General features: G+C 34.1%; 1 protein-coding gene across 1 annotated transcript in view; it reads left to right on the forward strand.

The window, feature by feature from the left end:
* WDR35 (WD repeat domain 35) overlaps positions 1-16,047 on the forward strand; it is a 58,034-nt gene that overhangs the window by 23,805 nt on the left and 18,182 nt on the right. Inside the window, 7 exon segments of the mRNA XM_039887789.1 lie at positions 5,583-5,727; positions 8,498-8,567; positions 9,581-9,634; positions 11,487-11,596; positions 12,053-12,108; positions 12,111-12,262; positions 15,606-15,686. Of these exon segments, the coding sequence (XP_039743723.1) occupies positions 5,583-5,727; positions 8,498-8,567; positions 9,581-9,634; positions 11,487-11,596; positions 12,053-12,108; positions 12,111-12,262; positions 15,606-15,686 (668 nt within the window).

Raw genomic sequence — 16,047 nt, forward strand, 5'->3', positions numbered from 1 at the left:
AAACCTAACAGTAGTATTATTAATTAGACTGGTATTTTCCAAAACAAGGATCAACATACTTCCTGGCTTGCCAGATCCAATTTATACCTGGTGTCATGGTATGATTATTAATACTGCTCCATTTCACTGTATTAACTGGAAGTATCCTGGTTACTACAATCAATTACAATGTGATTCTATCTAAAATTTATAACAATCTCACAGTCTCACAATCTCACAATTGCTATACCTCCATAATTTGTTTCAAATGGGAAATATAGTTGTATAGGAATTGGTATGCAACGTAATGATTAGTATGTAATAAACTGAGGGTTATAGAAAGAATTTTGCCCTTAAACCACTTTTATTATTAATAAACTGCCTATAAATTCCTTTCTTCCATAAAAATACACTTTAGCTGCTTGTAAAAGTGAGTTTGCTCTTTCCAGAATTTTCTAATGAAATCAGTCCATTAATAGGGACAGTTCTCAAAAATTCCTGACTTTTTCTTTTCAGAAGACATTTGTTTCTTTAGATTTATCATCCTTTGTATCCAACAGCTAGGAAAGTTACTGTTAAAAAATTTCAAATCTTATTCTAAGTATTTTGCTAAAAACCATTACCAAGTGTTTTGCTGCCATTTCACTATAGCTTCAAAATGTAATGGTTTTCTTTTAAAGTGTGTGGTAGTTTATTGGATATGGCATTAGAAAAATATTAGATTTTAAAAATTGAAACCCATTGAATTATTTTGTGAATCCGAGAACTAGTCTCTCTCTCTTTCTCTCTCTCTCTCTTTTTTCGGATTTCACATTTAGCCTTAACAGTCAAATGTTCATGTCTGCCTTCTAAAGTGTTTTATTTTGCTAAGCGCTTTGGGTAATACAAGAAACTGTGAAAAGTATTTACTGGCTTCAGAGATTTTATGCTTTATATTTAGGGTCTTGGTCACTCACTTTTATATCTTAAAATTTTCAACTTCGTATCTTATGTTTATTGTTACATAGCTATATTTATATGTTTCTATGTACATATATGTATACACACACGTTAGTCTTCCTCATTAAAGGGATTAGCTTAAAATTATTACAGACTCGTCACATGAATATTTTCTATTTATTAGAAACATAACAGTTTAAGGGGTGAATTCTGTCAGTCTTCTGATAATATGCTTTTTCTTCTAGTATCAAGTTTTAACATAGAATCATAATGATGATAGAGTTAGCCTCAAATTAATTTTGATCGTAGGTAGTCAATTTTTTAATAAAGCCAGATGTTAAGTCCTTCACCTTTATAAAATGGCAAATGCCTGAGGGCGTGATTATTTGTATTTTTAGTCTTGAAACTTTTTTTTGCAGTCTCGCTGGCTGAAATTTTAACAAACAGTTCTTTCATTGGTCTGCAATAAACTCAGCCAAGACTCAACATTTTTGTTTCATACATATCCTGTAAAATTCTTTTTTAAAAAAGTTTCTATGCCAAGTTTTCATGACTGGAGGCTAAAGCAATTTCTAACTGATATTCTGCTAGAGAGTCTAATTTTTTTGTCACTCACTCTTCCTTCTGACAATCTCTATAGAAACTTTCATTGTTATAGAAGTTTACTTTGTGGGACTCTGTTGTACTTTCTAGTCAGGTTAGGTACCCTTTTCTGTGTTCTTCTTTTGAGCCATCAAAATACCTTTGGTGTGCTTCCATTCAAAGTACTATTCTGCACTGCGATTATTGATTTTCTTGTGTATCTTCCACATACGATTTGGAGCTTTCTAAAGATCTAAAGATACATTTCTGTATCCTCACTGCCTACTGTGCTTGCCCCATAGCAAGAGTTTGTTGAATGTATGAAAATATTTAAAATATAATCCATTTATCTAGCAAATCATCAATGAGTATATACAATTTCAGGTATTCTACTGGGTACCAGGAGTGCTAAGAAATTAATTACGATGTTTCTTGTAGGATGTCTAAACACATAATTGAAATGTAGTTAACCCATTGTACAATGACTATTACTCCCCTGCTGTGTGCTAGACGTTTCAGTGCTAAGTGTTACATAAATGGATATCAATGCATAAAGATGTTAGGAACACCTTTTCTACTAAGAGAATGTTTCATTTGAGCTGAGTTTTGAAAGATAAGTATTTCTTCAGGTGATATTTTAAAGTGAGAAAACAGCATTTGCAGAGGAATGAAAAGTGTCTGAAAGGTACCAGGGGCTCATGCTGCAGCCGTTTTGGAGGGAGCGTGTAGGGGCTTCCTAGCGATAGTCTGTAACACATGCACTGAGCCTTCCTCATATTCCGGAGAGACACATTGATGGAGACATTGCAGTGCAAATTCAGTTTATCAGCTCTTTCAAGGGCTGAGAAATGAATAAGTGGAAAGTAGGGGAACATTATAGATGTAAACATTTATTTCAGGTCTCAGCATTTAAATATTGCAAACAATTTTTACTTACGTATGATTTCATAGATTGTTTTAAATCGTTTTATATCCTTGCTTGGCTAGTAACTACTACCTGTTAATGTTACAAAGTTATGTTAATGAAAGCATAATTACTTTCTCAAAAATTTTCCCCCAATAATCTTTTTAGATATTTTGAGTTTCTTTTTGCAGAAATTGAATAGTTGAGAAGGACTTTTTTTTTTCCCCCCCTAAAATATTCTATCTGTTAAAATTTGGTCTTCTAACTTTTTTTGAGAGGCTTAGTTTTAGGAAACTAAAACTAATTTACTTGGATGGGATGCATCTTTTAATAAAGATCTAACATAATTTATGTAGATAGGGTTAGCTACCCATGTGAACTTGCTGAAATTACTGCCGTACTGATTGAAAAGAACATGTTTCAGGTATATTTGTATTTGTTTTTGTATTGACTCGTGTATCTGTATATGGTTTTATTGTAAAAACCTATGGGGGTAATATGAGTAAAAACAACAGCAACCACACCTAATACTTACGAACCCTTAGTAAGAAGCACTGTGCCATAGTGGTTAAGAGCATAGATTCTGGAGCCAGATTAACTGGGTTTGTGTCCCAGCTCTGCTGCTTTCTAGCTGTGCAACTTCAGAAAGTTATTTAACCATTCCAAGTCTTTCGGTTTCTTCATCTGCTAAGTGGGGGATAATAATAATGTCTACCTGATAGAGTGGTTGTGAGTTAACATGTGTAATAGATTAATTATATATTAATATAATTATATGGTATATATAGTAACTATATAATTATAATTAATATAACTATTACAATGTATGCCTTTCATAATTTTTTAAAAATTCAGTAAATATTGGCTTTTAAAATTATTATTACTAAGCATTTATTCTATGCCAGTCACTGTATTATGCTTCACATATTTATTATTTCTTTTAATCTTTAAAGCAAGTCTATAAGGTTGGTATTATTGTTAGTATTATTATCTTCAATTTACAGTAAGTAAACTAAGGTTTGGAGAGAATAAGTAATTTAAGTCCATAGAGTTAGCAAATGCCTGGGATTTGAATCTAAGAAGTCTTGACTTTTATTGTAAACCACTAACATTTTAATTTTGAATTAATCGGGCTAATGATAAACTCTTGTGATTACTTAGGATGTGTCAGAAAAAAGGGACATGAGTATAATTTATAATTGTAAGTAGATGTTGGTTAGAAAAATGCTTTTATATGCTCAGGAAAATATTTTATTAGAAAGCAGTTATGGTTTGTGAACTTCACATTAGATACAGTGTATGATAGTTACCAGCATCAGAGTCTCGGTGATAGAATTTACTAAGTATTTAGCAAATGTCTTGTGATTTGGTGAGGGATGGGGTCAGTGAGAGCTGAGCAAAGCCTGGGCCCTGCGTGCCGATTTGTCCCACTTAGCGTTCCCCACAGGCTTTGCCACCAAGCCCAGGACAGCCTTCCATCCCCAAGGAAAGGCTTCTGGCTCCCTCTAGAGTTTAGTAATACTACACATTTTAACTAGAAAAATCTTGACAATTGTAAGGAAAAAAAAATTTAAATATTATTCAACTATACTGAGTTATTTAGCATATAAAAATTCTTGAATTTGAATCCCCAAGTTTTTAGTTTCTTCAGTTAACATTATACCATCGGTCTAGTTTCTAATTCTTTGTTCGGTTTCTAAGTCTCTTACTGCCTTAAATATTCTTTATTTGGCCTGTGGCAGGAACTCCATAAATGGTAGCTGCTGTTAATACCATTCGTTTATTCTGGCCATAGAAATGGTGACTGTGCATAATATTTATGAATATAAAAATAAGTTTTGTATCATTTTAATCATGAATTTAGAAATTAGGTACTAAAATGATCTTTTATGAAGTTTTAAAAATATATTTTATGTGAATTTATGTTTAATTTTATGTTGTTTATTTTTTTGTGACTTTGGACAAGTTATTGTACTTCTTTAATTCTCTATTTCTTTATCTGTAAGATGGATTTGATGAGACTATCTGTTTCATCAAAAGGTACACAGTAGGAGCTTAATGAAATGTTCTCTAAGAAATGCAACAGATGGAAAAAAGTTATATGTTTAAGAGACTGTTCCTAAATTAAGAAGGAACTTTGGAGAATTTTATTTTCTAAATTAATGAAAAAATAAGACATATGAGATCAGAGGGAAGGGTAAATGCCTGGACCAAGCAATAATGGTAGTGGGGATAGGAGAAAGGAATGGAATTTTACTTATCTATTCATCAGTTAATGGACATTTGGGCTGATTTTACTTTTTGGCTATTATGTATAAATAATGCTGTTATGAACATTCATATATGAGTTTTTGTGTGGACATATGTTTTCATCTCTCTTGGGTTTATACCTAAAAGTGGACTTGCTGGGGCATGTGTCATTCTATATTTTGCATGTCGAGGAACTGCTAAGCTGTTTTTCAGAGTGAGTACAGCACTTTACATTCCACCCATTCCTCCACATCCTCGCCAATACTTGGTTATCGTCTGACTTCGTGATTCTAGCCATCATGGTGGGCACGAAGTGGTATCTCATCGTGGTTTTGATTTACATTTGCCTGATGGCTGATGATGTTGAGCATCTTTTCATATGCCTGGTGGTTATTTGCATATCTTTATTGGAGAAATTTCTAGTCAGATCCTTTTCCCATTTTTCAATTGGGCTATTTGTCTTTTTGAGTTATGAGTTCTTTACATATTCTAGATACAATTCCTTGTCATGTATATGATTTACAAATATAATCTCCCTTTTGTGGGTTGTCTTTTCACTCTTTTGACAATATCCTTTGAAGCACAGATATTTTAAATTTTGATGAAGTCCACTTTAGCTACTTTTTCTTTTGTTGCTTATGCTTTTGGTATCATATTTAAAAAACCATTGCCTAACCCAATGTCACAAAGATTTACTCTTACATTTCCTTCTAAGAGTTCTATAGTTATGTCTTTGATTTGTTTTTAGTTAATATTTTATATGGTTCTACAAGCTTTTGACCCTTATCTAATTTCCCGGACTGTGCATGGGGTATATTGTCTGTAAGATGAGGGGTTGGACTCAGTGATCACTAAAGTCCTTGGCATCACAAACATCCTGTGATTGTGTGTAACTGTAACCTAATTGTCTTAATATTCTTTTTAATAGTACCATTATTTGTTGCAATGACCAAAACCCATGTGATAGCAGCTTCAAAAGAAGCATTTTATATCTGGCAATATCGTGTGGCAAAGAAGCTCACAGCATTGGAAATTAATCAGATCACGCGGTCTCGAAAGGAAGGGAGAGAAAGGTATACCTTTTGATGCATATTTTTTAGAAGCTCAACCATATCACATTTAAATCAGACATAGCTAATTACAAATTGTCATGAGAACTTTAAATTGTTTTAATATAAATAATATTTTCCCATTAATTTGAATACTTTTCGAATGTGTCTGTTTCAGTTTATCAAAATAAGAGAGAGGTAAGCATGGAGTAATAAAAGAAAGCCCTTAGACATAGACTAGAAATCTATATTTTTATAAGGAAAAGGCTATTCTCATTCATCTACTCTCACCATATTAGAGTTATAATGCTCCATTGATTGTTCGGTTGAGATCTGAATGTCTAACCAAAGCTTCATTCCTGTGTGTTAGTGGTACAGGTCTTTCCAACAGGGTGGGGTGATTCTAGTGTTGTTCACCCCAGGAGATGCAGGTCCTTAGAGCAGATATGGAGATAGTCTCAGGTAGGACATACTGGTCGCTTGGCTTCTCTCTCTTACCCTGGATTCCAGGGAGTCTGGGTTTGGAACCATTATTAGTAATTGGAGATACAGAGGGCTCTACCACATCGAGACGTTAGGAGCCAGGATGGGGGGATCTTCTCAAGGTGCAGATGCATTTAGTGTATCTCTTTTAGTGATGCTCTATGTACGTTGCCCTTTGTTGTTATCTTAAGCCTTTAAGTAAAGCATTTTGTTGAATGTTTTAACGTAATGATTCTTTTTATAAATTAAAAAAAAAAATTTATTACGGTGACATTGGTTAATGAAATCCAGTAAAAAGTTTCAGATGTACAATTCAACAGTAAGGTATATATGTATATATATGTATATTGCATTGCCATAGTTAGATTTCATCAGCCATAGTTAGATTTCTTTCTGTCACCACATAGGCCTATGTTGGTGGGGTAGGCGGTGGGCAGTCATGTCAGAAATCCCAGGTTGCTTTTTCAGATAATTTTCTCCACACATATCGGAATCTTAACGCAATCTTCCTTTCCCTTTAAGACTCACTCATGTATTAAGATAGGGGATATATTCTCAGTAAAAGTAGTTTGGATATGTGAGTTCACGTGAAAGCAGTAAAAAAACAGTTGAAAAATACTGTATCTTGTCTTCTCAGTACTTCTGAAAGACTTAACGGGAATAATCTCTGGCATGTTGAGGACAGTATGTGGCAGTGGTAGCAACAATAAGAGACTTGCAGTTTTTGGAGAGAAGGTACATCTTAGGACAGAGTTGAGGTAGAAAAGTCTAGCCTCTCCATAGAGTGAGTGTCCTCCGAGAGCCAGCTAAAGAGATTCTGGATTTTGTTTAAATAAAGAAGGCAGCATTTCCTTATATTTCTATCTGGGACATATTTACTAGTTTTAATGACTTTAGGCTAATTCTCTCTGGACCTCAATTTCCTTATCTGTAAAATACAGTTGATGTCGGCGATAACAGCCAACATTGAATACTTCTTCTGTGGCAGATGCTATGTAAGTCTAGTTAATAATACTCCTATTATTCCTGTTTCACAGAGAGGAAACTGAGACACACAAGCTTAAATTGTTTTCCAAAGGTCACGAGCTGATAAGTAGAGGTGGGACATAAAGCTATTTTATCCGGCTCTGGACCACTGTACTCAACTGGCCTTTCTTCCACTACCCACCTTGTTTTAAGAGAGGAAGGTGGGTCAAATGACCTCTTGAGAGACTTGTTCTGACCTTTGACTTTTATTTTGTGATTACTAAGTAGAACTAGTAACTATATATACTTAACAGAAATGTACTAAAGTGCAGAAACATGTTACCTCTAAATTAGTACACCTTTCTGTCCTTAATATATTTCTATTAAATTTATTTCACATTTGATCTCCTTGCTACATTGATGAAAGTACAATTATGATTTCGATTTAATGATGATAAAATTTCATTGTATTTTAAAGATGAAAAGTAGCTTGATTTTCCTGTGATTATATTATAGCTACAATTCCTTGAACCCTTTTTATAGATCAGGCTCGGTGTGAATGTGCTTTACAAACATCATTTTATTTATGGAGAAATTGAGGCTCAGAGAAGTTAAGTAACTTGCCCAGAGCATCATGGCTACTCTTTGATGTATCTACTCTGTTAAAATATTCTTTAATATTTTTTCAGCAGACATTATAGAGCACCTGACAGTATGTGTCACTGTGCTTCACACTGGAGATGTAGTCTGACTCCAGGAAACACAGCACCCTCTGGGGGGAGAGGCAAGTAGACTAGCAGTGATCCTGTGGTGTGAATAAGTATTACGATGAAGGTGTCAGAGAGATGGTGGAAATCCAGAAGTGGTAACGCTGTACGCATAGGGAAGGATTTTCACTTCAGAACAAAATTTCCATTAATTAGAGCTTCCCAAGTAAATCTAAGTTTTACCTTTATTAAACACATTGATAGAAGGGCAGTTATGGAGAAACGACGGAGAGATAACAGAGTATTAGAAGTTACTTCTGACTGACGTTCCTTTGGAAAGTAAGGTAAAAAAAACTCTTGGGGCTTATTCATGAATTCACTGGAAGTATGTGGTTCAATGTTCATATGTATTTTTGGCACAGCTTTCATGAATGTATCAGTTGTATAACTAGTAAACACCTGGTAGATAGTTTCTGCCTTTATAAGATTGAGCTTTGTCAAGAACTCTTTAAAATAATAAGGACATTTATGTTAAATAACAATATTTTTTGCTATCATCCAATCCTTTAACTGTTCTAGAGATTATGATATACTATGACCTTTATACTGTCTTTGAAATTCTGATTTTTTCCCCCCAGAATTTATCATGTTGATGATACTCCTTCTGGATCAGTGGATGGGGTGCTTGATTATAGTAAAGCCATTCAAGTAGGTGATTTTATTATTGCCAGCAAATGTTAATATCTGGATTTGGAAATACTGTAATTTCATTTTGAGACCTGAAAAAGAATTTGTTTCTAGTGATTGCATATTATTTTAGTAATTCTTTAAAACTTTTTCTATTCTGAAAATCTTTTTCTAGATTTGCTATTTTTTTTCTTCTTTTGATTTTTAAAAAACATTTTATTTTGAAATAATCATAGGCTCACAGGAAGTTGCCAAAGTAGCACATAGAACCTCTTTACCCAGTTAACATGGTGACACGTTATATGACTGTAGTGTAATATCAAAATCAGAAAATTGACATGGTAACGATACTGTCAAACACGACCTGATTCCTTATTGTTTTCACTAGTTTTTACATGTACGTGTGCGTATGTAGTTTTATGTGATTTTATCCCCATAAAGGAACTTGCCTGGTGCTACTTATTCATGGTGGTACATTTTTTTTTTTTCATACCCACTCTGCAGCCCCATCCCTGTTCCCTGGCAAATTAATCTGTTTCTACCTCTGAAGTTTTGTCACTCCGAGAATGTTTTTATGAATGCCCTTTTGAGGCTGGCTTCTTTTCACTAAGCATAGGCTCTTGAGATCCATCCAGGTAGTAGCCTGCGCTGGTCCTCCTACCATCTTTTCATCCCTTAAGACTAAGCTCAGGCTTTTGCCTCGTGCCCATTTCTGTAGCAGGGAGATGCTCCTTCCTCTGTGTTCTCATAACTCCTGCGTGTACCTCTACTTTTATCATACTGTACTGTAGGTGGGTGTTCTGTCCACTCTCTTCCCCAGGAGTCTTTTGAGTAATCCCTGAGGGCAAAGATTCATCCGAGTCTCTCTAGTGCTTAGTTCAGTGCCTGGCACATAGTACGTGCTCAATAAAGTAAGTGTTTGTTAAGTTAATACATGTATCGTTCAAGTATTCTTAGTAAATCGCATACTACCTTATATCAGATTAGTTATTCAGTAAGTATTTGTTTAATGAATAACAATTGATTTATTTTAGGGCACAAGGGATCCAATTTGTGCCATAACTGCATCTGATAAAACATTGATTGTGGTAAGTTTTGAAAGAAATTTATTTTATGAATAATAATTTTTTGAATTGTAGAAATAGAATAAAGCAATATATTTTGGATTTGACTATCATCTCACAAGCACTCAAGTTTCACTAAGTCCAACATAAGAAATAAGATTTTTAAAGATTGCCTCACAAATTGTTAACCGTTTGTAAAAAGAGCTGTTTATGAAAGTAGTGGAATGGGGGCCAGCTGGGGAGAGCGGCAGTGGGTCGAATGAGCCCTCTGGAGAGCAGGCAGAGAGGCGCAGATTGGATGGTGCTGGTAGGACTTAGGAAGTGTCCCTGTCCGTGCGGCCTGCTATTTTATATTGGACCAAGTGTTCTGGCTCAGCTACTTGGACCGAAGACTTGGAATGACGAGGTGGTGTGTTTGCTAGGCAGTAAAATAAAGAAGTACATGGCAAATTTTTGCTGAATTTTTCAAATAAAATCAATGTTATAGTGTTTTTTCTTGAGTTCTGGCATTTGAAACTATTAATTTTAGAGAGAAATGTTTAATATAGTAATGCTGATAGAGTCATTGAATTTGAATTATGTAAACAGAGCCTTAGTAGTGTATATTTCCAGTTCTAGTTAAGTTCTTTAGCCATTAGCTAATTTAAGGTGAAAAAATCTTAAGCACATAGTATTCATTTTTCCTCACCAAATGAACTGGGTGTATGTTTTAAGCAGTTTGTCTTAGGTCTGTGGAATCTTGTTTTCTTTTGAGATTCTTTGCTGTGTGGCAGGGTTTTTGTTGTTGTTGTGTTTCTGACATTTGCAAAACAAAAACAAAAACAAAAAAATCATGCAACTTGGATCATTCAGAAAAATTGACTTAATTCCTAAATGACAGTCTACCTATAAGAAATGCTCTCAAATAGTTTTCATACCAGCCATAAGTTTGAATGGAGATTTCCTCTGCATTTAAAACTGCTTTCCATTGCTGAAATGTTAACAATTTTTAGAACTATTACTTTTTCAAACTTTTTAAGCCACAGGACTCTCTTTTTCAAAAAAAGTATCTTTTTTTTTGTACCCCAATATATTAAAAAATTTTAAAGCCCATATATTAAAAAATATCCTCCCCCCTTACTGCCTGCCTCTCTTTCCCCAGCCTTTCTGAAGGGTCCCTCTCGAGAATCATGCCCCAAAGCAGTGCTGCCCGTAGAGAGGGGAGAGGGAGCCTCCGCTGGCTGAGTGAAGCTGTTCACTGTGTCCACTTGCCACGGCTTCGGAAACCACAGCTCTCTCTTGTCTGTTTTACTGTTGATCCGTCAGCCGTAAGGCTTGTACAGAGTTGCATAGAAACATATTTTACTTTGTTTTAGACACATTTAAACTAATACTGCTTTCTGATCTTCTCCCTTTGCCACAAACTCGTATCAGATAGATAGCTATAGGATAAAAAAAGTAGTCTTTCGGAAGTAACTGTTTTATATGGTGATCTTATATTGATTTTTCATATGTATGAATTTAATTCAGTGAGTGCTTTATATTTTAGCTTTTAACATACCCCGAATGTTAACCTAGACAGCAACTATAAATAACCCTAGGTATTTCTTCCTGGGGATGTAAGATTGTGTGTATTATTAAAGATCTATGTTTCTGACTTCTTTTTTGAATGTTACATGAAAAAAAATTTGATCACCTTCTGCCACTTTTAAAAGATTTTAATTAAGACAGGAGATAAATACAGACTCAGTCACATGACTCAGTATCAGAATTGCGAATTTGCTACGACACCATCACTGGGCTTTTGAAACAAATGTAGGAACATATAGAGACTTGCAGTTGTAATTTAATATTATTATGGTAAATTTGCTTTATTAATCAAAAGTAATTTCCACAGGGTCGCGAATCTGGCACCATTCAGAGGTACAGCCTTCCTAATGTTGGTTTGATCCAGAAATATTCCCTTAATTATCGAGCCTACCAGTTATCCTTGAACTGCAACTCTAGGTAGGTCGGTAAACTCTTCTCACAGAGATGTTAGATTTAGAAGTTGTCAATTGGGATTGTTGGATTTATGTAATAAATGCAAAGATGTGTGTTTGTTTTAAACGTGTCTTATAGGTCAGTGTAGTTTTACTATACTGTATTTCTATTTAAATATTTATGTTTACCATATTTGACTTACAGATCATCCTCTAACTGAGCAAAATATAGATTCTAATATAATCTTTAATCCCCTTGGATACTTTTTCCTCACAAGGAAGAAAAATGGAGAGTAGTCTGTGTCTTTTATCAAATTTATAAAAATTTGTTTACGGGTAGTTATTTATTTAAAGCCATTTCTGTCTTCATCCCAAATTCTGATGAGCCGATTTTGAAGTGGAATGGCTACAGGTAACTGTATTCATGATTTTGCTGATAGTCATTTCAGTTTTCCCCTTTCTCCAATTTCCATATATGTAGTCGTCTCGCTATCATCGACATCTCAGGAGTCCTGACTTTCTTTGACTTGGATGCTCGGTGACAGACAGCACAGGACAGCAAGTCACTGGCGAGTTGTTAAAACTGGAGCGCAAAGATGTCTGGGATATGAAATGGGCCAAAGATAACCCTGATTTGTTTGCAATGATGGAGAAGACAAGAATGTATGTTTTCAGAAACTTGGATCCCGAGGTAAAAACAAGAAATGAGCATTAACAGTACATAAATAATGAGCCAGATAGCAAAACCTGGATATTTCCCCTTTGTTTCTTCAAGAGGTTTATTGATGTAGGCTGCATGAATTTCTGGAAAAAAAAAAATAGAAAAATTTCTGTACAGTTTAAAAATATTTGGTCTTAACTGGGAATAATATTCATTCTTTAAATATCCTCTACTTTCTCTGAAAGGTACTTCCTAAACATTTTATCTGTTCTTCTTAAAAGGTAGAACCATGATCACTCACGATATAGTCTTTATTTTTTTCCTCTGTCAAAGTTAAAAGAAAATCAGTAGTCTTATTTACCAAAATTGCTTAAAACAACCTAACCAAAAAAAAATTGATCTTTCAAACTGCCTTCTCCTTTCATTCTTTTTTGCCCATCTACCCACCTTCTTTTGTGCTTACCTTGTCTTATTTTATTTTACATGTGCTCTGTCACCCATTAATGCATGTTCTCTTTCACCCTGATAATCTTACGAAGATGCACGTGTGGACTGTGATTAATCTAGTCTCTCTGGGGGTGTCAGAAGCCCCTTTCTTATTAATTTCGAAGTCACATTTTTTGATTTTGTACTTGGGGCTCACACGGCTCTGCATTTTCTTGTCACAGTCTGCTCTGGACGAATTGTGAACTGTTGTGTTTAGGAGATGCCAAATGATTTCAGTGGTGAATTAATCAAAACATCATTAAGAAGATGAATCTTAATCGTAAATATTTATTCTTGATTCTTAAACAATTTCTGACTTACTAATGGATTTTCAATTTGGAATTTTTTGTATTCCTGCTGTACTTCATTAATAGAAATAATAACAGATGAGTTAATAACTGCTTTCTGTTATTAATTGATGTTTGTTTGGACCTATAGTTTCCTTCTTGGGAAGAAATTGCATGCTTGGTTGCCTGAGCTGCTGAAGATCTTCTGTAGTAATTTATTTAGTGGTAAACTATCTGTCCCTTTAATATCCTAAATTATTTTTATATTTCTCCATTTAAGCCCTGTTCAGGACCTTTGGGCTGATAAGTGATCTGAAGTAAATTGCTCTCAAAAGCTCTGCTAAAGCTTTCAGGAGTCTTAAGGGTATTTGTCATTTTTAGACCTTGAGTAATGAATGGTTGGAAGGAAAGGCATTCAGGGCTGCTGCATTGGACCTGTAGGCTTCTTTCAAAGGTCTGAGGGAAATTTGACCCACGCCACAAAACAGGTGTGGAAATTTGACAGGTAACCTCGAGGATGGAAGTAGAATATTTTATGAATGTCAGGGTCCTTTTTTCCATCCTTGGCCCTACTTGTACTAACTCAGAAATCATGTCTGGAGGAGTGAGAGTGTTATATCTGACTGTGTGTATAGCACACATGGAAAATCTAGTACCAAGTGAAATCTTTGCCTGGTGAAAAGTGTTCCTTAAGTATTTTTAACAGAACAGACTTCTTCTTCTTTTTTAATTAGTGAGTTTATTGTCTAGCTTGGCGAGTACTTCAATTTCTATTAGATTTAGAACGACACGAATTTCTCATAACCTTACCACTGCATGGATTTCTTTATTTACCATAATGTGCTGTTCTTTTCCTTCATGAGGACACTGGCTGGCCGCAGGCCCTGCCTGGTTAGTTAGTCTGCTATTCATCCCTCTGGCTGCTTATTGACTGATTATATAAGGATGTATCCTTCAAAACAGAACTTACTGGAGCTCCTTCGGGAGATAGTGTTCCGTATTATTATTCGGAAGATACACTCTTTGACTGTTAATACTGAATATAATTTTATCCACTTGTCATCATGAATTCTAAATTCATACCTTTCTTTAAGTTGTATACCGTTCTTCAGATTATACGTGAGAAAAGGGTGCCATTTGTGTGTAAAGTTCTAATTCACTGATAAAGCACATTTTCGTTGAGAATTAGGAAATGAGAATTGAATGTTGATATTCAGCTGATTGTCATCTCCAGGGACCCTGTCAAGGTGCCGGTTCAGCTCTTTTGTTCTTCTCGGATCTTCCCGCTCACCGGTACTGCCATTTCATATTCTCATTCTTTTCATACTCATATTTTTGTCAGTCAGCCTCTCATTTTTGTACACTTGCTTCTTTTCCAAACAAGGAGTTTCCAAATTTTTGAATATATACCTTTTTTTTTTGAGTACATTGCCTTTATGTAATACAACCTTTTTATGAGGAAATAAAGGGAGTTTATACATTTTTCTTATATAATTTGACTATTTTAATCAATGATTCTACTTTTTAAAAGAAAATATACATTTTAAAACCCAATAAACACTTACAATGTTCTTACAAGAGCCTCATTCTTAAATTCAAACTAAATATGACTCAGTGTTTACCTCATATTTTCTTCTTTTTGGTGTCTTCCTATTATTATAATGTTTGCAATTTCTATCACGTATAAAGGACAGACTGTCAGAATTGTAAATTTGATGTTATTTAATTTGGATTTTGGTTACTTATATATTTCATTATGATATACATATGCCCATGTATCTCTAAAAAGTGCATTGTGGTATTCTTTCCATTACCAGACAGCCTTATCCTATTCTTTTTACAGTGTTCTTAGATGTAGTAAGTATATCGGGAGTTTATTTCCTTTCGTTTATATAATATTTTTAACTATTTTTTTTCTGCTAGGGATTTAGGGCAGCTACTTTATAATATTTATTTACCGTACTTTATTTCTGGGATTAGAGACAGACATATAACAGACTCAAGTATTTACATATTGGCAAATTAAATCTTTTTTAGAAAATCTATCAGGAATGTTCTCTGGCTAATGATACAGAGGATGGATTTTTTTCGTATGGTATGAGACTTCGATAGATGTATGTAGATGCAAATATAGTATTTGTCAGTTTTATTAAGAATTAAATTTAATGTCAAATCACGTGAGTTGTAAGAATTATCAAGCTGTATAAGGCATTTTTTGGATTAATTGGGAAAATGCAGACTGATATTAGACGCTGTTAGGGAATTAATATTGATTATGTAAGCTGTCATAATACTAATGTGGCCACGTAAGAGGACATCTTTATCATTTAGAGATATGTGCTGAAATATTTAGGGTTGAACTGTCATGATGTCTATAAATTTACTTTATTTACTTTAAAATATTTCAGCCAAAATGTTGACTGAAGCATATTTAGCAAAATGTTAATAATTACGTAGATGGTGGATATATGGGTGTTAATGGCATTCTCTCTATTTTTCTGTTGGTTTGAACATTTTGCTAATAAAATTTAAAATCATGATATATTAAAGGAAAGAAATTTTTGAACAATTAAACATAACATTTGGTTTTGTCTTTAAAGGAACCCATTCAGACTTCTGGATACATTTGTAACTTTGAGGATTTAGAAATTAAATCTGTTCTTTTGGATGAGATATTGAAGGTAATTCTTAAAAAACAATTATATTTCTGATACTGGCTTGACTGAGATTCAAGCCAGCCAGTTGTCATTGTTTGTATATTAATAACGAAGAAGTACTGAAGAAATACTGACAATTTATTTTAGCCTGTTTCTAGTTCTAGGACACTTGAGTAACTTTTTGGTTGGAGGTCTACTATCCTTCCATTTTTTCCCAGGCTTTATAAAATAATCCATTTCCGATTCCAGATATCTTTTTGAACTCCTACTTAGGCCTTCACTGAACATCTTTTGAGAATTTTTTTTCTCTAAGAATATATTGAGAACAGCTTTACCTTCATTTTATCCAAAAACATTTACTTTTTCTATGTACTTCAGATATTTG

The sequence above is a fragment of the Pteropus medius genome, unplaced genomic scaffold (assembly GCF_902729225.1).
Source record: "Pteropus medius unplaced genomic scaffold, Ma_sr-lr_union100, whole genome shotgun sequence".
Classification (NCBI taxonomy): domain Eukaryota; kingdom Metazoa; phylum Chordata; class Mammalia; order Chiroptera; family Pteropodidae; genus Pteropus; species Pteropus medius.